Below are 26,514 nucleotides of genomic sequence, written 5' to 3'. Positions count from 1 at the left end.
CAAAACATTGCTGATTCAGCAGCACCAAGCAAATAGATATGATCATTAAGGTTCATGTCATAGTCTGTATCATAGTAGTCCCAAAGGAACTCACTATGTGACTTAGAAAGTGATTGAACATCCAACTTTCTCAAGACTTTGAAACCCAACTCTCCCGGCTTGTCAATATGTGACTTCATCTCTAAGATGTGATCACACATAGACCTTGCTTGCCATTAGGGCTTGAGTGACCTTGAACTTGTGGGTTAGGGAGAATAATTGGAGGAGGTGGAGGAAGAGAAGTATGACTTCCATGAGCCAAACTCGGGAAGTCATATTCATTAGGAAAGCTTGGTTTGGGAAGATCATTGTTGTCTAAACCAGACCTCAACAATGGGAGAAATTCACGTAAAGTTGATTTAAGTCCTTAATATAACACCCAATATGATATATTAAGGCTAGGACCCAACAAACTATTTTATAACTGGAAGAGGGATGTCGTAATCCGAGTTATAAAATAGTTGAAGGTAGGTAAATGACGATTTACCAATTTCCACTATGAAAAACGAAATAATGTAATTAGGTTTTTAATTGGATTTGAAACTCCTAGATCTTTTGAGATTCATTGAACTTTTCAATAGCATGTTTCAATCTCGAGTGTGCCCTTCAGGTTTTGTGACTGGGATGCCGAGGATCACAAAACAAGGTGTGAAGTAACCATGCAAATATACTTGGTACCCTTAATATTTACCCCTCAATCGATGTGCCGGTTAACCACACGAGCTCCACCGATACTATGATAAATATTAAGTTACCCTTTGCCTACTTTGTTAAATCCAAGTTAGTGTGCCGGTTAACCATACACGCTCCACTAACGGTTTAAACAAAGTGCAAAGTGTAATTTCATGGATTAGCACCTTATTCACATTTTCCTAAGTAACTAAGATTGGGAATTTATAAGTGTTTAGTTACTTAGTATTTATCATTAATACTTTTAATGAAGGGAGAATTATAGTCCTTGTCCACCCGTTCGGCTAACGACCCTCCACCAGTTAAGGAAGCGGTGGGTGAGAGTGGACACCCATTAAACTGCCATTTTATAGACAGTAACCTTATACCCCCCTTATAGACCGGCTTCGTGAATGAGGCCTACTAACGGTAAGACTGACTTGTTCTTATACATATATTTATTATTAACTTATAACACTATAAAGTATAAGGGTTGAATTTTAACTTTTAAAATTCTAAGGGCTAACTTGGAATTAAAGTATTTATGGGGAAAACTTTACAAATTCCAAAAATTGAGGGCAAGTTTTGAAAATATTCAAAACTAATTAATTCCATAACTTATGTGTTTAAAGTAGTTTTAATTAAAAAAACTCTTCAAGTTCCATAACTTGAGGACAAGTTATGGAAGACTTTAAACTAATAAAAGAATGTAACTTTTCTTTATTTTTGTAACTTATGGAACTAATTAAGGTTACACATTTTATCATTTAATGAAGTGACTCTTGAACCTCCATACTTGAGGACAAGTTATTGAGTCATAAAACCATTTAATGAGGACAAGACTCTTCATTTCTGTAACCATTGCCAACTTTTTATGAGTTTTATGAAACTTAAATGTGACTTTTCATATAACTTGAGGACAAGTTACAAAAACACATTTTAGAATCAACTCTTAGATTAAAATGGAGTGAAAACACATAATCAATTAACTTTTCTATTAATCTAATAAACTCATATGAACAAAGATAATTCACATCAAATTTTTTTTCAAGTAATTAGCATAACTTTTAAACTAATACAATTCGATTTTTCAGCTAATTTTGCAAGTATAACAAGAAAACAAGCCTTGGCTCTGATACCACTGATGGGTTTTGAGCATTCTAACACTCCTAAGTGTACATGCAACCCTAAATACCTTGGATCTATGTTTTCTCTATTATACATGCAATTATGAACTTTCCAAGGTATTACCCTATCTAGCATACAATACTTGATACTTGGGTAATCAAATGGATAGAATACATACCTTTGTTTGATGTAGTTTGTCTCCATGAAGCTTGAGTGCCTAGTGCCCCAAGTGTGACACCTCAAATGGTTCACACAACACCATGAACACTTGGAATAACCTTGAGAATAAGGATACTTTGGTTCTCTCTAGTGAAATCGGCCTTGCCCTTTTGTGTACACACACTAGTGCCCATTTCACCAACCAAGGACATCTTTATATAGTGTGGAGATTAGGGTTAAACCCTAATACCCATGACCTTTCATTTCATATGATCCATGGGTTAAACACTCCATGGACTATCCATGAAAGCTTAGCCCAACCTAAATGAACTTGGCCCATCACACACATATATCTTAGAGTCCATATTTAATTAGTTCCTTTTGATCACTTAATTAATTATAAATTAATTCTTGATCAATACTAATTAAATAATATGATTATATATTAATATATTAGAACTTATAATATATTAATATAAATCACTAGTATCCTTTTTCCTCATCTTGTCTATCCAATTGTCCCGATGCCATGCAACCCAAATGGACCATGCCGGGTCGGGTCAAGTACATACCAAATATAGTTATGGACTTAGACATTAATCCAACAGTCTCCCACTTGGATAAGTCTAAAACTATTATTGAGTATGACTTCAAAACCCGACTAGCAATCGTAGCTCTCAAAAGCTTCTATGGCGCAAGATCCTCTATTCTTGGTGCAACATGCATCTTCATGGCGCAACATGTTGCTCCATCTTGATCCAAGTTGCTCCAAGTAGTCCAAGTTGCTCCAAGTTTCTCGAAACTACTCTAAGTTTCTCGAAGCCACTCCAAGTTGCTCCAAGACACTCTAAGTTTCTCCAAGCCACCTTTTGGAAGATATGTTCCTTTGTCACTTTATCCGTTCCTTTCTGAGAAGATCTGTTCCTTTGTCATATGCCCTATGAACCCCAAGTGATCCATTGTGATCTAAGTGCTCCAAATGTTCCATGAGCATGATCTAAATGCACAAGTCACATTTAACAATCTCCACCTTGACTTGAGCATCCTCTGAACTTCACCTCGAACAAGAACTTCCTCTCCCATCCTTCCATTCGTCCCCAAAGGGACCTACCTCTTACGAACATCTTCTAAGTCCAAGTAAACTGTTTACTTCTCCGTAGGCAACGACTTTGTTAACATGTCTGGTAGGTTCACCTTGGTGTCAATCTTCAGTATTGAAAACTTATCTTCTTCCAGAATATCCCGAATGAAATTCAACCTGATATCAACGTGCTTTGTGATCTCATGATACACTGGATTGTAAGCAAGACTCAAAGCACTTTGATTCTCATAATACAAGAGAGGCTTTTCCACCTTCAGACCAAGACTCTTAATAAGCTCGTGCAACCATATCTCCTCTTTTATTCCTTCCGTCATGGGCATGTACTCGGATTAAGGTGTAGACAAATCAACGGTATCTTGTAATATTGACTTCCAACTAATGGTACATCCAAACAAAGTGAACATCTAGCATGTCCGTGACCTGCACTTAAAAAAATCACCATTATAATTAGAGTCAGCATATCCAACCAAGTCAGTTTTTGTATTGGATCCATACACCAAGCAAACATCCGCCATTCCCTTCAAGTATCACTTGTTCCACTTGACAACATCCCAATGAGCCTTCCCTGTATTACTCATAAACCTGCTTATCACGCTAACTAAATGAGTCAAATTAGGTCTGCTACAGACCATTGCATACATAAGACTTCCAACAACACTTGAGTATGGAACCCTGTTCATGTACTTCCTTTTTCATTAATAGTGGGTATAGTGTTTGGACCAAGTTTAAAGTGAGCCGCCAAAGGAGTTCCAACTGGTTTGGATTGATCACAGTTGAAATACTGTAGAACTTTCTCAATGTACTTTTATTGAGAAATTCATAACCGCCCTGCTCTTCTGTCGTGTTGAATCTTCATCCCCAGTATCTTCTTTGATGCTCCCACATCCTTTATCTCAAACTCATTCTTCAGGGCCGCCTTCATGTTACCCTGATTCTAGTTAGGGTTCAAGAACTTGACTTATTGAGTAGAAGAAATTAATAAATTTGGAAAATGTATCTATACGGAGAGGGAATCGATCCGGGTCTGAGCTTTTGAGCTCTGGAGGATAAGGGTTAAGTGCTTAATCCATTAAGTTATTTCGAACGTTCACCATGTCGAGGTGAGTAGTGGACCACGGTGTGGTGGTTTGCGTACCACGTGTCTGTTCTGTCCAATTGTGACCATTATCTAACCAAGTGGATTAGCCGTTGCACGACGGTCGATAGTTGCTTGACCGTTGACTTTTTTGTCGGCTTGACTTTTGGTCAAACTTCGGTAAAATTTAATATTTAACTAAGGACTGGTCTTGGTTTGGATTTAGGTAGATTCGGTTAGCGGTTATGTTTTTGAGGTTGTTGTTGAGCTTCTGTTGAGTATTTTATGTGAGTCTTCTTACTATACTATGTAGGATATTTTGTGTCATGGTATGCTAGATTGTCTTTGTGAATCTTGCATGAAAGACCATGGGGGTACCATGGAATTAAATTGTATGAAAGACCATGGGAGGACCATGAAAATGGTATGAAAGACCATCGGGGACCATGTCATAAGTACGAAAGACTATAGGGGGACAATAGCAGAAAAGACTGTAGGGGGGCTATAGCAAGAAAAATGATTGTAAGACTATGGGTGGATCATAGCATTCACATGGGTTGAAATATACCCCTAAGGTATGGCCCATTGGTATGTGATGTATGTGGTATCTTGGGGAACTCACTAATCTTTGTGCTTACAGTTTTAACTCTTATGTCCATACTTTGATGAATGTTTTAAATTAAATGGTTTTATTTAGATCATTAAAGTTGTCATTGGAAAAATTGCTTTTAATATTAAACGAACAATGTAGTTTTAACTTTGGGACGTTACAATTACATATATGAAAAATTCATATACGAAAAGGGATTTATGGCTTAAATATTATATATTTAAAAATGTGCTTGTTTTTCTCTAAAATATGTAAAATATGTTATATGTTAGGCACTATGGAAGGTAGTTTATAGTAGTAGATATGTTGATTTTGGTACATAATTATACAAATTCAAAAACAATATAAAGTTTGTCATTTCTATGTTTGATTTTTATATTGATAAATTTATATATGGATACCTTATAGATATAGTCATACCATTCACGAGGCACTTTATACCGCTAATCAATTACCAGGACAGCTCAGAATGAGCTATGTCACATAATAGAATATGTCGTCATTCACATGGATAACTCACCATTCAATGTTTCATTTATATCAGTTGGTTATTTTAAATAAATGAATGGCTATCATATTTTTTTGCAACCATTTCTTTTACATTCATATCTTCTTCACTAAAATAGAGGCACAGTAAAGGTTTCTCCAAAATGGTAAAACCTTATGGTCATCAACTAAAGGCTGCAAAAACCATAAAATCATATGAAAATTTGAGTGACATGAATCAATATCCTCTCAACGAAAATCATAAGTGTCATTCAAATCTATGTTTTTTAAAGGATGAAATGGAGGTTCGTGATAAATCCAAATCAGCAAAAAGGCAAAAGTTTAATAAGGTGACTATTTCTTTTCCCTTTTAATTAATTGTTTATTTTCTTGATCTCTTTATTTATTAGATTAACACCAATTTAGTAGGTATCTTAAAAAAGTATATCAATCAATTAATCATATAATTTACTTGAAATGGTAACTTATTAACCCTCTATACTTTTATAGATCACAATGGTTCCAACAAACAAGTTGAAAAGCAACAGTTATACCAATTTGGAACAATTTTTCTACAAGATATCATCAAAGCTTGATGATTTCGATTTGGATCTGAAGATGTCTCCACCTAGAACAAACGGAAATAATGAGCCATACATACTATGGTCTTCATCGTCACCATCCTTACAGATATCATACTCTAGTTTGACTACTCAACTCGAACTAGGCCATGGGTCACAACTAATTTTAATGACTTGTCTTAGTTGTTTCATTCATGTGATGGTGTGTGATGCTAATCCAAAATGTCCTAAATGTTTCAAGGGGGATTGTTTACTTGATATGTATCGTACCAGTATTATCTAGAAATATAAAATTATGTAGTTTGGCATATTTCTCAGAGGTAAATAAGTGCCATATGACGATGAATTGAAAGTTTTTGGTTCTAATAACCTCATCATCTCTCTTATTTAATTATTGAATATTATATATATATATATATATATATATATATATATATATATATATATATATATATGTATATATATATGTATACACACACACACACACACACATATATATATATATATGGAAAACAAAAAAACCCTAAAAATCATAAAAATGCATAAAAAAAATACTTAGAGATCACAAAAAATATTTTTGAATTTTTTTTATAAAAAATCGCAGGTTTTTGTTAAAATTCGCTGAAAAAGAAAAATAAAAAATCAAATTTTTTTTTCGTAAAAAAAAAAAAAAATTCAAAATTTTTTTCACCGATTTTGTATAAAAAGCTGCGATTTTTTCAAAAAAATTTTCAAAAAAAAGTTTTGTGATTTCTAAGTATTTTTTTTATGCATTTTTTTGATTTTTAGGGTTTTTTTGTTTTCCAAATAACCCTTCCCTATATATATATATATATATATATATATATATATATATATATATATATATATATATAATTAGCGTGTTTATTAAACTAAATAGTATTTAGTTAAAATTTGTTCAAGAAAGAATAAAGAAAACATGTGGATGTGTTGTGTAACGACATTAGTAGGACAAACACACACACATGCTAGATACATTGACTGATTAGGATAAAAAGCGAGAAATCGAGAAACAAATAGACGCAAGAATGGAAGATGAGAAAAAAAAAAAGAAACATTATAAAAGGCTCTTAAGTGAGGAGGATGAAGATGGAGATGAAATCCACATCATTGTTACTTGGAGAAAAGTTGGTCGTTAATGGTGTTATTAGTGGACGGTTTTTCATAGTTAACCCCCACACGTCTTTCCATCTACTAATTAGACATGATCAAGAAGATATATAAAATGGAGGAATGAATACTAGAGTCTTAGAAGCATAAACTAAATCTATCCATGTGAGTATCTTTATTTTTACTATGGTATTATGTGGTCGATATAATATTATGTATAGGATATTATGATAAATTTCCATATATTCTTGTGCTCTTGTATGTTGAAACATAAAAAGAATAGATATACGTGAGAAATGTTAAAAATAATTAATGATTAATGATATGTATTGAAGATATATCATAAGACCAATTTTTAAGTGCATTTGTAGATGATAACTTGAAATTTTTCTTTAAGTATACATGAAATATATTTTTTATTGAATAATGAGAGAGTGTGTACCTATTTTCTTAATGTGAGATACATTTAAATTATGTGGTATTATTTATGCTCAAGTAAAATGTATTGTTGGTTTTCCTTTTTTCTCAAGTATGATGTAATGCAAGATATATTTTATGTTCTAGTAAGATTTATTGTAGGATGTGTTTTATTTCCTAGTAAAAGTGACAATAACTCTTCCCGAAGGGACAGAAGACTTCGTAGTTTACTGTGATGCATCCAATCAGGGGCTAGGTTGTGTGCTTATGCAGCGAGGAAAAGTTATTGCTTATGCCTCGAGACAGCTTAAGACACACGAAGTCAACTACACTACTCACAATCTTGAGTTGGGAGCAGTGGTCTTTGCACTGAAAATCTGGAGACATTACCTTTATGGTACCAAGTACACTATCTTCACCGATCACAAAAGCCTTCAGCATATCTTTAACCAGAAAGAACTTAACATGAGACAACGACGATGGGTAGAGTTACTCAATGATTACGAATGCGAAATTCGCTATCATCCCGGTAAGGCCAATGTGGTAGCGGATGCCCTTAGTCGAAAGGAGTACTCAGGTCGTCGGGTGAAGGCACTAACCATGACAATCCATTCACATCTGCCCACACAAATCAAGGAGGCTCAGCTAGAAGCCTTGAAGCCGGATAATGTGTCAGATGTAGTCTTGAGAGGAATGGAGAAGAACTTGGAAATCAAGGGTGACGGAATTCGCTACTTCATGAATCGGATATGGACACCGAAGTTTGGTGGCTATAGAGACGTTGTCATGAATGAAGCACATAAGACTCGGTATTCCGTTCATCCAGGTTCAGATAAGATGTATCTGGATCTCAAGAAACTGTATTGGTGGCCGAACATGAAGGCAGAGATTGCTACCTATGTGGGCAAGTGCCTAACTTGTGCCAAAGTTAAGGTAGAATACCAAAAGCCCTCGGGTTTACTTCAACAGCCAAAGATACCTGAGTGGGAGTGGGAACGGATTACAATGGATTTCATAACCAAGTTGCCCAAGACACCGGGTGGTCATGATACCATTTGGGTAATCGTCGATAGATTAACCAAATCTGCCCACTTCCTGCCAATCAAGGAAACGGACAAGATGGAGAAGTTGACCCGAACTTACATCCGAGAGATAGTACGACTGCACGGGGTATCCATATCTATTATCTCAGATAGAGATAGTAGATTCACCTCGAGATTTTGGTAGTCACTCCAGAAGGATCTTGGAACTAAGCTAGACATGAGCACAGATTACCATCCTCAAACTGACGGGCATAGTGAGAGAACCATTCAAACCATAGAGGACATGCTGAGAGCATGTGTGATTGACTTTGGTAAAGCATGGGACACCCATTTACCACTAGTCGAGTTTTCATATAACAACAGCTATCACACTAGCATCAAGATTGCTCCATTCGAAGCCCTCTACGGCCGTAAGTGTAGATCCCCTCTGTGATGGGATGAGGTGGGTGACACACAGCTAGCTAAAGGGCAAGTTCCTGATAGCACTCTCACTGGCCCGGAAATCATTCGAGAAACCACCAAAAAGATCGTCTAAATCCGAGAACGGTTGAAAGCCTCAAGAGATAGACAAAAGAGCTACGCAGACAATAGACGAAAACCTTTGGAATTCCAGGTTGGTGACCGCGTTCTGTTGAAGGTCTCACCCTGGAAGGGCATGACACGCTTTAGAAAGCGTGGAAAGCTAAATCCAAGGTACATCGGGCCATTCGAGATCCTTGCTAGGATCAGCCCAGTAGCTTACAAACTCCGTCTACCACAAGAACTTAACAACGTACACTCCGTCTTCCACGTGTCAAACTTAAAGAAGTGTCTATCCGACAAGACTCTTGTGATTCCACTCGATGAAATCGAGATAAACGAGAGCCTTAACTCCGTGGAAGAACCAGTAGAAATCATGGATAGGGAAGTCAAACGAACGAAACAAAGTCGCATACCAATAGTGAAGGTTCGCTGGAATGCCAAGCGGGGACCTGAATTCACTTGGGAGCGAGAGGATCAAATGAAACAAAAGTATCCACATCTTTTCCCTAGTCCATAGTCTACTCTCTAGAAAGAATTTAGTGACGAAATTCCCTCTAACAGGGGGATAATGTAACAACCTGTTACTTTCCAAGTCAACAAAAGTCAAAACCGATAAATAAAATTTGAGTCTTTATTTATTTCGTTAATTTCGTAAAGATTAGAAAATAATTTAAATTATATAAATAAAGTTTATATAAGTTTTCGGAATCAAAAACACTCGAAAAACCTAGATTTTTCCCTTGAAACCGCAAACCTCGTGACATCAAACTGTTTACGGCCGAAAACCCTGTTGCGGCCGAAAACCCTGTTTGTGGCCGAAAACTCTCTTTTCGGTCGAAAACCCAACCGGATATATTGGTTTCATCCGAAAACTTAGTCATTTTCTCACTTTTCACTCGAAAACACTCCCAATTCTCTCTCAAGTATCATCCAAGAACACTCATATCTTCAAGAACAATCCTTTGAATCTTCATATTTTTCACCAAGAACAACCTTCAAATCTTCAAGTCTTCAAGTGACCGAAAACAGCTCAGGACCGTAAACTGTTTACGGCCGAGAATCGTATTCGGCCGAAAATTCCTTGGAACCGAAAACCCTTCAACACTTGTGCAATTTTCGGTAACATATCCTAACACAAAAACAAGTGTTTTCTAACACTTTAATTAATCGTTTTGCTAATTTAAATACAATTATGTGTTTAAATATTATGAGGATACTGTTAGTTCCGCGTGTGTCAACTCGAGGGTCATCTTTCCAGTCTAGCTGTCCAACACGTACACATAAACAATTGTGAGTTCATACCCCTACATTTTCACTGTTTTTAATGTTTTCAGGGGGGAATACAAGTAAAACACAAGGATTTCTGTGTTTTTATACAAACGATTTCAAACAGATTAAAAACTTTTCCAATTGATACCAACCGAGAAATCACTACATTTTATAAAAATATTCAGATATTTTTATCCCTTTTGTAACATGTTGAGCATAAGGGTAGTTTTCAACATACAACCATAATTGCAAAGTTTTCAGTACAATACATAACTTACAATCAAACTATGGTTGATGTAGTTTGGGAACATTACAGAACTTTTACATAATTCAATACATGAAACGAGAACATACATACAAACTATAATAGGTATAGTTTGGGATACATTACATGGTTTTACTAATTCTAGAGCTTTATACAGAAACGAACATATAAACTATGGTAGATATAGTTTATAGTATACAATACTATTTTCCGAATACAAGAGTACAATACTAAATAATTATTTAAGTATAATTATTTTTACTCTACAAGTTATACATACAGTTTCAAGTACAAGAAAGAGAACACTACAACACTATACGTAAACTAGTTAATACAGGGTTGTGAGGCACTACTTCAATTGTATCCACCAGGGTACGGAACTAAATCCTATACAATATAACCAGAGTCTCCTTGAGGGAGAGCGTGAGATTTGTGTATAGATCTATACAGGACTGACAATCCCACACCTGAACTGTTAGCTACAGTTAGGCCGGCAGGCCTGGGGTGACAAATGTCATAACGTTTCCGACGCCTGAAGAACGTCGTAGATGTCACTAGGTCATATCAAGCATGGTTATACGAAACTCACAACAATATAAACTAAAACATTTGTTTACGGGATTTCAACTCTTCAATTAGTTTTATTTTAATTAATAGAACTACTATACACTACAACTGGAGGTTTCCAGGGAATACAAACATATGGTTTTATTTTAAGTAATAAAACTACTATCCATTACTGGTGGTATCCAGGGTTTTCATACAGAACAATAATATACATTACTGGTGGCATCCAAGGATTTCATACAAAGGTTTTCATACAGTATATTTCTATACATAACTACTGGTGGTATGCAGGGATTTCATACAAGAGTTTTCATACAAAACAATACAATACAAAACAACTGGTGGTGTCCAGACATACATATTCATATACAATTACAGAATACAGTAACAAACATACATTTTAGTCTTAAGGTCTAAGACTACTTTTCACTACTAAAGAAAATATTGGATTTTCTTGAGAAACATACAAAAATTTTCTCAGATTCAAAGACAATATTTCATTACAAAAACATATTTATGAACTCACCAACTTAAATGTTGATACACTTTCAAAACCACTTGTATTCTCAGGGAACCGGTAGACAGGTACACCCGCAGGTTTTGAGAAGACAGAGCTTTTAGAGTCGCGTCTTTTATACTTTTTTTATACATTTTGATGTCGTACAAATTATGTATTGAACAGATGTAAATACTATATTCAATCAATGTAATGGTTGTGTTTGCTTTGATTACTATTATGTAATTGTTATGATACTGAACATGACAAATTTCCCCATCGACCAATCCCATTCCACATGATCGTTCTTCAGCGAATACTCACCGCTAAACAGCGCACTCATTGGACTGAAAATACTCTCTAGGCTCCCCTAGGATTTCCCTCACTCCGCTCTCTGCCATCAGCTGCAAAAAGGAACTCCAAATAATACCTACTAACTACTTCTCGAATACAGCTACATGCTTCATGCACTAGATAATTCTTCGACTGCAAGATCCCGCCCTACAACGACTAGGCCCACTCGAGAGTCGCGCCATAGAGCTAAATCTAACCTTCTAAAATTATCTACTCCACGGAACATGTAACCTAACGTATTCGATTAATAGTTAGTCGGTGTTAATGGAAGTCTCTAAAAGCACAAAGCAAGCAGCATTCGGGCATCAAGAAACCTTCACCAGCACATAAAACCACCCCAGCATACCACTCCAAATGCTATATCCACAACACAAAAGGCATCACCGAACTCAGTAAAACCTACCTCACAACTCTTGGAGATCTCTAATCATAAGCATGCAACACTACTAGCTCACATAACAGGCATAAAGGCATCTCTCCTAAGCAGGCACACTAGCATTCAATACTGAGCAGATTCCTAGTTCTAAACTAGCATGTAAATTCTATTAGCTCATGATAACAACACATAATCAATTAAGGGTATTTTGGGAAATCACCACTCGGGCTCTGGTTGATTGTACACACCGCTTCGGATCTGCTTTCAAAACTCTTTAATTTCCTTGGAAATTCGTGTGATGAAAAATCATTTCTTTTGAAAAGTTATCAACTCCTAAGTTTTAATCCAGACATACCCGAGGGTGTGCCCGAATCCCTCAAACCAAGGCTCTGATACCAAATTGTAACACCTCAAATTTCAAGACAAATTTATCATTTTTATTTCACCAAACATTACTCATAATTTCAAGTTATCACATAAATTATAAGTTATTATCAAAACTATATCAGGGTATCCCAGAATCCACAAGATCTCATAAGTCGGCGAATGTGTACAATCATGCCTCCGCCTTCCCGGAATCTACAGAAGTACCTAAAACACATGTAAATCAACACTGTAAGCACGAAGCTTAGTGAGCTCCCCAAAATACTACATACACAAATAATTAGCCTCTCATGGCTATATCTCGATAAGGACCCTCCGGTCATGAGTCTAAGTGAAGACCCTCCGGTCTCATGTCTCGGTATGGACCCTCCAGTCATAACTCAATATATATACAGAATAATATAACAACTTAAGTCGTAAAGACAGAATGCATAGTAACACATGTATCAGTATAAGCAAATAAGACCCTCCGGTCAACAATGTAATAAGACCCTCCGGTCGTTAACACGAATAAGACCCTCCGATCACACATAAATTACCAAACAGGTAAGTATAGTGAGAAGACACACCTCAACCGTTACGCGAGTAATCCTACATTGTCGCTGCTGCTGCAAAATGGCTCCCGAACTGAGCCAAACAACCCAACACCATAATCAATAACTAAGCAAGGCTAAACCCTAACACTAGGCCCAAAGATGGCCCAACTAACTAGGCCCACTAATGAACCAAACCCATTGGGCCCACCAATGCCCAAGACCAAAAGATCCATAAAGATCCACTAATGGCCCAATTTTCCAAATTGGGCCCAAACCCTCACTTGGGCCTTACCCTAAAGCCCACTTCTTAACCCTTCACCAAAACACACCTTCTCAGATGGCCCAACAAGACACTAAGCAACCAGGCCCAAGAAGGTAGCCCAAACCAAAGCCCAAATACACAAACCCACTTAGACAGAGTACGCAGGGCGTACAAGCATGTACACGCAGCGTACTCACTTGGAGGCTTGTACGATGCGCGTACCTGCTTGTACGCCCAACGTACCCACCTTATCCAGCTCAAACCTCATTTCCACTTAATCCATTAAGACAAAGCTTCCCAAACCACATATCTGACCTCCTTGAGCTGGAATATCACGTAAAGTTGCCAACTTTACGTCCACATATGACCAAATAAAGCTCTTAAGCTAGAAAGGTGCTTAATGGGTGACTTAATACATGCATGACCACATAATACACATAAATCTTGCATCTTTATGCTCAAAGATACCAAAACAAACTCAGATCTGAAAGGATGAACCTTTAAACAACTTAGCTCATCCATTAACTCAAAAAGAATGCCAAAATCACAATAAACTAGTCATGAGGAGATCTATTCATACACAAGGCAAGATTGAAACTTGATGCCTCAAATAGCTTCCCTACAAGATGATGGCTCTGGATCTAAGGTCATTCCACCAAGCCAAGCAACTTCAAACTCCTCTTCTTTCCTTCCAAAAGCATAAAAGAGCACCAAATCCATCCAAGAGCTCAAGAACACCCTTAAGAGGCAACATGGTCGAATTAGGGTTTCTAAGATATGGAGGCTGGCTTGGAAATGAAGAAAAAGGACTAACATTATGCTTATATAGGGTACAATACTCGGTATTAGGGTTTTTAACTTCCTCTCGTACACCCAGCGTACCTCCTCGTACGCCCAACGTACCTCCTCGCACCCCAACCCACTCCTCTCTGTACGCTAAGCGTACACTCCTTTACGCATGGTGTATAGCTCTTCGTGTCAGTACGCCCCGCGTACCTCCTTGGTACGCCCAGCGTACTAAGGTCTTCCTCCAAACCCTAATTTAATCTGAAAGCCATAACTTCTTTAATACAACTCCGACTCCCACCATCCTTATACCCATGAAAAGGTATTGAGAAGCGCTACACTATTATCAACTCATACCAGCCATAGGATATTCCGAATGAACATCTACTTCCCATAAAAGCCCAACAGACAAATTACCGAAATACCCCTTTAGCTCCACATCACAGTCAAATACCCGGTTCATCCAATACATCATCCACCTCTAAATGAGCTCCAAAACTAACTTCCTCAATGATTCTAACCTTGCTAATACCCAATCCTTGATCGTCATTCCGAAATGAAAACGACATGAAACAAGATGTTACACTTATTTTCTTAATTTGGTAATTTCAATCTCTTATCTCCTTTTCATTTGTTAATTTTTGCTAATACTTCTGCTTTTATTGTATGAAATAGTGATCTTCATCCAATCAACTATTTATTTTCCAGTTGTAATTTGCATTGTATGTAGTTGTTGGTACCATAGCCAAGCGACTTTGTATGTTAATTTTGAATTTGGAATATGGCTTTGACAGGTGGGATTTGGAAGGGAAACAATCACCAACTTTGAAGGCAATACTTACCAAGGAAACAACATGCTTCCTTCAACTCATCACAGTAATACAACTTTCATCAACCACAATCACACTTTGTCAGTCTGTGTTGTTGTTTCTTTTAAATTTTACAAAATTTTGCAATTTCTGATACAAGAAGCGATCATGGATTCAATTTAAACTTGGAAATTTCAACTACTTCTGATGGTGAAGGTTCAAGTGGAAATGAAAATTCAGAACAACCTCATTTGAATTACGCCCATCACGCTTGAAGATTGCAAGTAACGAATAATCCACAAATCATAATACAAATTTAATGATTTTTTTATATTTTAATCGTATTTTGCTAAATTCCACCCATTTATGTTATGTTAAAGCAGATGGAGAACCTGAAAATGTTTCAGTAGCAGTAGACTATATGCTAATCTTTTGTCTTCATTATCATTGTTTAAGTATGTATTGATTTAGCGGTGAGTTTCCGCATCACTTGATAAATATAAACTAATTATTGTTTTGGAAATTTATTTCAAAAGAAAGTCACTTCTTTCCCTTGTGTATTTCCGCAATTTTTGCTTTAATGTTATTATTCTCTCATTTTCAGCTATTACTATTCAAAATAAACTTGAGTCATTGTGTAGGGAGCTACAATGTCAGAACAAAATGTTAATGGTATGCTTTTTAGTTTATGCACCGATTTCGTTTATTCTCAAATTTTATAGTTGTAGTTTATTTATGTTTGTTTCAGCTTTACCAAATATATTCAACAAAACATTCCAAAACTTTGGTGGCTTATCCTTCCAATAAGATTGTTTCGACATTATCAAATCATAAATTCATAATCAATAAGATTTTTTTTTTGTAAAAGTTTGATGGTTTCTGATGAATTCCTCCGAGTTTTGTATATATTTATATAAAGTGGTTATCATTTATTAGCACTAGAATAATCAAACTTAAATCAAATCATCATTTGTTTATTCTTAGAGTGCTATCGGATTTATCACTTATACACTTCTTTGGGTAAGTGGGGACAAGTGATTTGTGTTTAATGTCATTTATGGCAGGTTCTTTATTTCCCTTTTAAGTGTAGGGACAGAATGCATTTTGCTTGTAACGAACCGGTGACAAAAAAACTCAAGAAACAAAGTAATCTGTAGTTCACCACGAGTTCACTTACTAGTTTATATTAGGGTGAATTACACCGTTCGTCCCTCGTGCATATGTCCAAACGCAGGTTTAGTCCCTATTTTCAAAAATTAACTCGGACCGTCCCTCATGTGCTTCAAACTTGCACGCATTGTCCCTGATATGCGTTTTTGTTGCAAATGTAGTCCATGCCAGATCTAAAATGACCATAGTGCCCTTAGTGTATTTATTTTTCATTTATCCTTACTTATTATTTTTCCAATTTATTTATTATTTGTTTATTTAAAAAGGTAAATGGTCCTACACTCTTTTTATTCTCTGTTCTCATATCATGTTCTCATCTAAAAGAAACTACCTTATCATCGTCTTAGCTTCCCAACGCCGCCGGAAACCAGTGGTTTGCCACCGGAATCCATTGGAAACCACTTACCGCTGCTAATATGTATTCTGAAGCTTATATACAACATGAAAGATGAAGAATGAAAACGAAAAACATCTTGAGATCCAAACCATCATCCTGAAACCACCACCATTTTCGGTGATGTTCTAGACCTCTCTGGTACATCCATGGAAGATGAATGCAACCATCCCAAACTCTCTCTCTCTCTCTCTCTCTCTCTCTCTCTCTCTCTCTCTCTCTCATCCATCATCGTATGTCCCAAAAATCAAAACCCAGAACTTAAGCTACACACAAGCCCCAATTAGAAAACAAAATCAAACATCAAAACTTTGTGTTCCAGATCTACCATGGATGAACTTCGTGTTCATGTTCATAGAGTTCTAGGGTTTTTTGTAGGTTTACTCTCCCAAACGATTTCTCTAATTTCTTCAAATAATTTTCTAGGCACGAGTTTATAGATCTAGAGGATTGATGGGAATGAGTTATAGATCTAGAGGATTGATTTTCCAGAATTTTTATAAACGATTTATGTGATTTATACAAACGTTTTGAGGGATTTTTTGAAGCACTATGCCAATATTCTTGAATTCAGAACTCAAGAACTTCAAATGTTTTTTCTGGGATTTGTCAAAACGATTTCCAAACGAGTATGTGTTTTAGGTTTGACTTGTGATCTCAACGTTAATTTTGATATCAGGTATTTTTCACTAGTGGTGGTGATTTCCGGAGACGGTTGTCGGATTGCTGCAAACGGTCGGTGGTGTTGAAGCTCTGACTGTAATTGAAGGACTTGTTCAACAAAGAGATGAAGACGAGGGATGTGTGATAAAAGAGGGTGGGACCTATTAATTTAATGATAAAATAATTATATAAATGAATTAAGGGTAATATAAATGAATTAAAAAACATAAAAAGAAATTAATAAGGGCAATATAGTCATTTCATGTCAATAGGGACTAAGCGTGTAAGAAAAAACAAATCTAGGAACAGTCCGAGTTAATTTTTGAAAATAGGGACTAAACGTGCGTTTGGACATATGCACGAGGGACGAATGGTGTAATTTACCCTTTATATTAATTTATAAAGTAAATGATTAAAATAGTATAAAAATATGAAAGAAAAAAAAATCTATTAATTAAGCTTGTAAATTTACACATGAAAAAACTTTAAAATGAAAAAGCTCTAATAATAGTTTTATTTTTGGTCTTTTCATTATTTATTTGCCTCAATAAGCTTTTGAAATAACTCTCGCCATGGATGCCCTAAATCCACAATTTTGTTTGTCAATACAAAACAAGCATAAATCATATCTAAAATGATAAAATATATGTTATATATTTTCTGATTTTTGGATATCCATCATTTTATTAAGATTACCATTTAAATTCGTATCCGGAAAATCAAATATATATATATATATATATATATATATATATATATATATATATATATATATATATATATATATATATATATATATATATATATATATATATATATATATATATATATATATATGAACTTTGGATATCCACGATATTGGACAAATTCAGATCCAATTTTTGAATTCAAATGTTTTATACACCCCTCGTTTACTCACAAAACAAATGGTATACCAACCATATTTCTAATTTACTCAAAAAAAAAAATGTTTTTACTCCCAAAAGTTGGATCAAATCAAGAAAACACAAGTGAAAGTGAAAGTGAAAGTCCCTATCAAAAAGAAAAATAATAATAACCCAACCATTGTACATTAAATCAACATGTCTACTTTTAACCCTTCTATGTTGTTATATATAACATTAAAGTTTCCATAACATTACCAAAACTCTCCACACGAACAAAACCCATTCCTAAAATGATGAAACCGATTTGTATCTCTTACTACAACCTCTCTTCCTGTAATCTTTGATGCCAACTTCATAAAAACATGGCAATCCCCACAAATCCTAAGATTCTTCATGATTCTTATAGGAGCAGAAGAAGGTAAACACATTACTCCAAAAACAAAAGCAAGTTTCTCACTATGGTGCCTTAAAAGTTCCTCTTTCTGATTCTCTTCAACATTATGCAAATCATGTTGTGTCTCACATCTATAACCAAACTTTCTGATTTCTTCAAGAATACCCTCCAACTTTGAATAAATCTCATGGATTCTATCATGGTTTCTTTCTCCAACCATAAAGGCATGAACTTTGTCTTTAACCTCAATCCAACTCTTACCTCTTTCTTTCTTTACTTCTGTTTCTTTAAGAAGCTTTCTTGCTTGTATAACTTCATCCCATTTTCTATTTGCAGCATAAATGTTTGAAAGCAACACATGATTTCCAGCATTTTCAGGTTCAATTTCAAACAAATGTTTAGCAGCAATCTCAGCTAATTCGATATTTCCATAGACTCTACATGAGCTTAAAAGTGATCCCCAAATGGAAGCAGTAGCCTCAAATGGCATTTTGTCAATCAAGATTTTAGCTTCATTGATCAAACCTGTTCTACCAAGAACATCAACCATGCATGAATAATGAACAACATTAGGTGATAAGTTATGTTCTTTCACCATCATTTCAAAGTATTTCTTCCCTTCTTTCACTAACCCCATATGGCCACAAGCAGACAATACAGAAACATAAGTAACCTCGTTTGGTTGCAAGCCAATTTGCTGCATTTTTTCAAATAACATCATTGCTTCCATGGATCGACCATGTCTTGAAAACCCAGAAATCATTGCATTTAGTAAAACAATATTCTTTTGTTTTACACATGAGAACACTACATAAGCTTCATTGATGCTTCCACATTTGGAGTACATGTCTACTAGGGAAGAAGAAACAAAGAAGTTTAGAATGAAACCTGTTTTGAACAACACTGCATGTGCTTGAATTCCTTCAATTTTAGCAGCTATAGCTGCACAAGCTGCAAGAACTGAAGAAAGAATGAACTGGTTGAATTCAACTCCTGTAATTTGTACTTTTTTAAATGTCATCAATGCTTCCTCATGAAGCTCGTTTTTCACATATCCTGCAACCATTGAGCTCCATGTCACAGCACTCCTTTCAGGCATATATTCAAAGACACGGATTGCATCTTTTAGTAGGTTGCATTTGGCATAAACATCAAGTAAAGCAGTGCCAACGAACATGTTTTCAAGCATAGATGCTTTGAGAGCAAAAGCATGTAACTGCCTACACTCGAACACTGCAAACTCAGCTGCACAAGCACACAAAACGCCTGAAAGTGTGAATTCACTGAATTCTGTTCCTTCTCTTTGCATCTGAACAAAAAGATCAAGAGCCTCCCTTTCGTTTCCATTTTGGGTATATGAACCAATCATGGTATTCCAAGAAACTAGGCTTCTTTCAGGCATTTCATCGAACACTCTCCGCGCATACTCCAGAAACCCACATTTTGAGTACATATTAATGAGCATATTTGAAGTTAAAGTGTTTGCCCACAGTCCATACTGAATTATACAGCCATGACAAGCCATCCCTTCCATGGGTAAACTTTCTCTCGCACATTTTTGCAAAAGTTGGTGTAAAACGGATAGACGAATAGGGTATGTAGGCACATACGAAGGGGTTTCCTGGGGTTTCCAGATGGGGCCATGTGCGTCCACTGGTAAGGGTGTGGCTATGGATGACAGGTTCCTTCTATTTGTTTCCAAGGTTTGAATGGGTTTATTGAGTCGCCGCACAGCTTTCATGTCATTGATTTCAGTAAATCACCAGGCGGCTGTTATTGGAGGCATAGGATACGGGTCGGGTGATGCCACCCATCCGGACAGCGGTTTCCAGATGGGGCCATGTGCGTTTTCATTTGGTACTAAAAAGGTAATATATTTTTGGATTTGTACACATTTGTCACTGAGTTTTTTTTCGTTCATATTTACCCCTTCAACTTGTTAAACTGTACACATTTAGTCCTTATGACCGGTTACTTAAGGTTAGCCGGGAAAAATGACTTAATAGGGTAATATATTTCTCATTTTCTACATATTTAGTCCTTAATATTTTTTTTTTGTTTCAATATAAGTCATTTTTGTTTTTTATTCATTCAGTATTTATGAATGATTTCTTTAGGTTTTTCTCACAACATCTTATGTGAGACAATCATTGATGGAGTGTGTGGGGTTGGTGATGTTTATGTGTAACGTCTCATTTTCAAAACCAAACATTTTCATTTTTAAATAAGGCAAAACTCTCTAATTATAAATTCATTATTAAGAAAAAAACGTTTATTCCAAAATACATTTATCGAAAATCAGAGTAATATAAGAAACGCGGAATCCTCAATACTGTTGATGAGTGTGTACAGTCCTGCCTTCGCATTCTCATGATCGATGATAGAACCTGAAAACATAAACAACTGGGTAAGCACAAAACTTAGTGAGTTTTCCTCAAAATACCTCATACAACAAACGTATTATAATGCATAACGGGTTCACACTCATCAGATTGTAATACCTTGGCCCAATCAGTCATCGGACTGAAATGTCAACATGAAACAAGTCCAATCAATCATCAGACTGGAATACCCAGGGTTTGTTGGCCTGCCGCCTCAACCCAACCGCTCTTCTCGAGCCTCCGTACCTATGGCTTACAGCCGGCTCGCAATAGGTATCTTGGCCTACAACACATAACATGACCATCGCAACCTATCCCATCACCATATGTCTATCCTACGTAAGATGTCGTGAGAAAAACTAAAGAAATCATTCATAAGTACCGAATGAGTACAAAAATAAAAATGTCTTATTTTGCATATATATATATATATATATATATATATATATATATATATATATATATATATATATTAAAGACTAAATGTGTACAAAAATATTAAGGACTAAATGTGTACAAAGTGATAAATATATTACCCTATTAAGTCATTTTTACCGAATAACCTGGAGTAGCTGGTCATAAGGACTAAATGTGTACAGTTTAACAAGTTGAAGGGGTAAATGTGGACGAAAAAAAAACTCAGTGACCAAATGTGTACAAATCCAAAAATATATTACCCTTTTAAGTCATTATCCCATTTTTGGAATGACTAATGACTAAATTACGTGGACTTGAACGATAGACTTTTATATTTTATATGTATTGTGTACGGAAAAAAAAAACGATATAAAAAACAATTGATTTTGAAACCGAAAATATGTTATCTCTAAGATATATATCAGTAGATATATATCCGATTGAGACAAATTTATATTATGTAGATAAAAGTAAGACCGGCTCAAGATATATTCGGATTTATATGAGAGTATTATTTATACAAATTGAAAACTCCTAGAGTTACCTTGAGTCTTTACGTTCTTCAAATTTAAATCGTGTCAGTCTTGACATACAAATACTATACACAATTTCTTCATAATGCCTTTGAATACTATAAACTAGAACTCTAGAAGTATGTCACAATCTTTTTATACAAATACTGTTACAGGGGTCTAAACTAACAAGTTTACTAACAGATTGTAATTTACTCTAATTATAGGAAGTTATCATCATCAAATCAATAAACAAAGTGTTTGTCGGTGTATGTGACACCCATAAACGCATGACGTAAATAAGATAAAGAAAACCCTACTAAATCTTAAGTTCAAATGTCATGCTTGAAAACACTTGATGTGACTTTAATATAATCATATGGTCCATGCCAATATTATGATGTGTATGTGAGACCCATAAGCCTCCACAATAGAAGCGTTTTTTCTTTTTGATTATTTATGTTTTGTGTTATATTTGACTTTTTGCTATTGGTTTAAAAATATATGAGACTCACCAGGTCATTAAAAAAAGCTTGCTAATTAGTAGCAAGTTTTATGAAGAAAAAAAACGCACACATTTGGAAAGAAGAAAATGGCGTTAAGGAAGAAAGAGGGATTATGTTCCTTCATAAAAATGCTGTTGAATGGCCTAGAAAGAAGAAATAAAGAGGGAAGAGAGTGAACAGATGTTGCCCGTCATTACCAGCACAACAGATGGTCATATAACGCGTAAAAACGGTTAGGCGGGGCGGTGTGCGGCCGTTACCACGGTGTTTTCCGGCGTTCACGTCATCATAACGATAGTGGGCGTTGCCCACACCAGGCAGCTTAAAAACTAGTTTAAGTAGCTATTTCAAAAGGTAACTTATAAGTTAGAACTAGATTATAAGCTATTTCTTAACTTACCAAACATGACAATTAAAAAAAAAAGTTTGGCTTATCAAACTAACTGTGGGGTGTCAAACAGACAAACACTACATCAACCATAAATATTGTAAAACATTTTTCAAATCAACCCTTTTAACCCATGATATCAAGGTTTTCAATAAAAAGTTAAAACACTCATCTGCCATTTTATTTTATTTTTTTTTATTAATCTGGCATTTTAGTGTATGTGAAATTTTGACAATTAATTAAACCGCTCTCTTCCATTTTGTGATTTTAGTGTTGTCTGATCATTTTGAAGTATGTTTAACGGTTATTGTTGTAATTGGATAACCAACTATCTAACATGTTATATGAATACCAGCAAAATAGATAAATGTTCTGAAAAGACAATGAACTGATGAATTTGTTTTAACTACCGCTGCAACCCAGACTTGTTTCTTTCTCATGTTTTCCAGCCATGAAGGTCTGTTGAATTGTCAAAAAACGATGTTGTTTTGACCCAACCTGGATTCAGCTAATTTAGTGGTTTAAGAAACCATTATCATCTACCCTTTATAAACTATATTTTGGGGTAGACCCAATTCCAGCCTCCAAGAAAACACACGAACGTTTTTAGCGACCATAGAAGGGTTCAAAGCATCCAATACGATTTTTAGATTCAAAATCATGTTCTTCATATATTACCACCGGTATGATACCCTTTAGCCTAACTATATTATAGGACAGACGAATCTAACTTCCAATCTTCAACTAACTACCTTAACTGCCTCTAACTATTTTCAACTTCAGCTAACTACCTTAACTACCTGTGACTATTTTTATTTTGAACTTCTGAAAACCACCATTCTTTTCATCCTTATACTATAACACACCACTTTTTGAAACTCCTACAATCTTGAACAATCTAATTCGAATATGATATCTAGCTTATCTTTTTGTGTGCCAAATAATTTAAGTGTTAAAATTATCCTACAAAACTACTTGTAGTATCCCAAGAACAAGAAGAAAATAGATTTTAAGGAAAATGATTACATGATCCTACAGTTATCCAAGTAATTTGATCATCAACACATCCCTACTTTTGAACCCAATTCCAAACAACCCATTCAACTCTCTTTCACATTTTCACCCCATTGGCAACCTTCCCGAACAAGACAGGATTTTGTCACCATATTTGTTCACAACAATTCCAAGTGAATTGGGTTGTTTCAGGTATTTGAGAAGAAGGGGCAGAAACAAGAACATAAGTAATGGAACTATAAAGTTATGTCACTGAAAGTACAGTTCCAATCTAAACTTGTGGAGACCCCATGACTACAAGAACACATGATCATGGAAATATCCAGAAGTGTCAGCACACTCTATACAGAGACCCACAAAAAGCGTTTAAAATCACATACATTATTCTTCTCTGAAATACTTGCAACAGCTTCAGCAGCAGTGTGTGATGAACATCTCCCTGGTACCTAAGGTTTCTGGAAGAAAATGGATCAACATTAAGGTTAATATTATAGGTTAAAATTTCAGTATATATGTTACTTGAAGACTAGAAAGACTGAGGACAAATGCTTATTTTGTATATATGATAACAAATCAAGTTGATAAAACCAAAATCAAACTTTCAAATGGTTAACGTCTAAACAATTTGTTTTATAGATAAAAGTTTAAGAGATTACAAGTCTGATTCTCTATAGTTTTACTTAGATTTATAATCAGAAAAGGCTAAAATCCGATGATACAAAGTGTTACAATTATCCAAATTCAACTTAAACCATTATCTTACCTTCTCGGCCTTCTCTTTCTCGGCTTTCTCCTTTTCCTCCTTGCGTTTTTGCTTCTCAAGCTTCTCTTTCTCCATTTTCTACATAACACAACAATAACACCCCGAGTCAACCAGTGAATTAGCTGGCTTTATACAACTTCAATCGATATAAACACAAATAGAGATACATATGTATTCAACTTCAACATATCATCACTAGACTATATATACTATTAATCGATAAACAGACATATAGAGAGACGCGTGTACCCTGATGTAGACATTCTCAGCGGCACGTTCTTCATCGCTTAAGACGCGACCTTGGTCGCTGAAAAAACGGAAGGCTGATCGAGAACTTGACGAATCCATGGAAAGACGTAAAAGAGCTGATCGAGAGACAATGAGTGATCTCATGGCCATTGTTGATGCTGAATTTTAGGGTTTTGGTTGTCTGTGAAAGTCAAAACTGCGAATGAAAGACGAGAAGTGTCTAGACTGTTACACTACTATATGGAGAAATATGTTAGACCGGACCCAGTTGGGCCGGATTCGGTGTTATTGTATTGTGGATTTTTGTTGGCGATGTCCACTATCCAGATTAAAAGTGCGCAGATACAGTTTTAGATATCTTCCGTTTTCTTTATTGGTTATTGGCCCGAAAACCGTACAAAGTTTTACTTCTATCATCTTTAATTGATCATTCTAACTTTTTTTTTTTTTTTTACCATCTGAGATCATTTAACTTAGACAATATAGTTTTATTAGGGGATTATGTTAAATTTCAAATGTTTAGAACGTTATATAGCTGATGTGGAGGTTTTTTCACTTATTCCTTCCACCTCATTAAATCCACATAGATCATCAAGTTAAATGAGAAATACCATCTTTTTATAGGAAATAAACAAAATCACCACGATTAGTATATGCTTTAAAGTTTCAAAGATCGCCACCATTGCTGCAACCGCAACACCACCGTGCACTACTACAAAATAACAAATAGAATATTGTTAAAATGAAACATAGAATACGGTTTTACAGCCATACTCTATAAGGGGGGTTTCCTATTCAAACATGTAATACAATACGGTTGTAAAACCGTATTCTATAATCATCATATAGTACGGTTTTCTAGATAATACAATACGGTTGTAAAACCGTACTCTACAATCATCATAAAGTACGGTTTTTTAAATAATACGGTACGGTTGCAAAACCAATACTCTATAATCATTATAAAATACGGTTTTAGGGTTTTTTAAAAGTAGCCTTATTCTTTTAACGAAACACATAGAATACTGTTTTTTCAATGTAACCGTACTCCTTATAAAATATTGTAAAGTATGGTTTCTTATTGCCAAATGACATTCTAAATAAATATATTTCATAAATTAAATACAATAATTACACTTTTCTATAAAGAAAACATGCCTATAAATAATTTCTACACACAAACATTTCATGAACAAACAGAATATATATATAAGTCAAAACAAAAGCATGATTGGTCATTAATTTCAAAAATTAACAATATCCAATTCAAACATAATTTGCAATAAACCAAATTTGTCCATCCTAATCAACGAAAAATTAAATATATAAAAAGACAAACAGATCCATCTGGTAGATGTCAAACTCCATAATTGCAGCCACATACCTGCGACATAAGACAAGAAAAGAAACTAAAAGTTGCAACTAATGGAAAAAAGGGAACATATAATTGTCATGATAATAAAAAGTTGAGTTAATTTGCAGGAAATAGCAACATAGTTTCATTTATTTGTTTATTAAGACATCCTACTACCATTTCTTCCTATTGATATACATTGAGACATATATCCCATAATAGCAAGATCCTCCAAATTCAAATTATTTTTACAATATATATTTTTTTGTAGTTTAATGTCCTAATAAGATAAAGATTTGAAAGTATGATGCTACAGTAGGTTCATTTTTAAAAGTACAATGTCTTGATGAGTTTTT

General features: G+C 35.1%; 2 protein-coding genes across 2 annotated transcripts; both read right to left on the bottom strand.

The window, feature by feature from the left end:
* Nucleotides 1-18,328: 18,328 nt before the first annotated feature.
* Nucleotides 18,329-20,403, bottom strand: LOC145128521 (Pentatricopeptide repeat (PPR) superfamily protein). The gene has a single exon (XM_079063315.1). It carries the CDS (start codon nucleotides 20,313-20,315, stop codon nucleotides 18,432-18,434), a length of 1,884 nt encoding a protein of 627 aa, XP_078919441.1. The 5' UTR covers nucleotides 20,316-20,403; the 3' UTR covers nucleotides 18,329-18,431.
* A 3,601-nt stretch (nucleotides 20,404-24,004) lies between these two features.
* LOC145128591 (uncharacterized) lies at nucleotides 24,005-25,024 on the bottom strand. The gene is made up of 3 exons (XM_079063404.1): nucleotides 24,805-25,024; nucleotides 24,556-24,633; nucleotides 24,005-24,247 (listed from the first exon to the last, which is right to left on the bottom strand). The coding sequence occupies exons 1-3, from the start codon at nucleotides 24,952-24,954 to the stop codon at nucleotides 24,239-24,241; spliced, it is 237 nt and encodes a 78-aa protein (XP_078919530.1). The 5' UTR covers nucleotides 24,955-25,024; the 3' UTR covers nucleotides 24,005-24,238.
* Between the last annotated feature and the right edge of the window lie 1,490 nt (nucleotides 25,025-26,514).

Source organism: Lactuca virosa, chromosome 8, assembly GCF_052849685.1.
Source record: "Lactuca virosa cultivar CGN04683 chromosome 8, Lactuca_virosa_CGN04683_v6, whole genome shotgun sequence".
NCBI classification, from domain to species: Eukaryota; Viridiplantae; Streptophyta; class Magnoliopsida; order Asterales; family Asteraceae; genus Lactuca; species Lactuca virosa.
The sequence above is the reverse complement of the archived record's forward strand: the minus strand, read 5'-3'. Positions and strand labels throughout refer to the sequence as shown.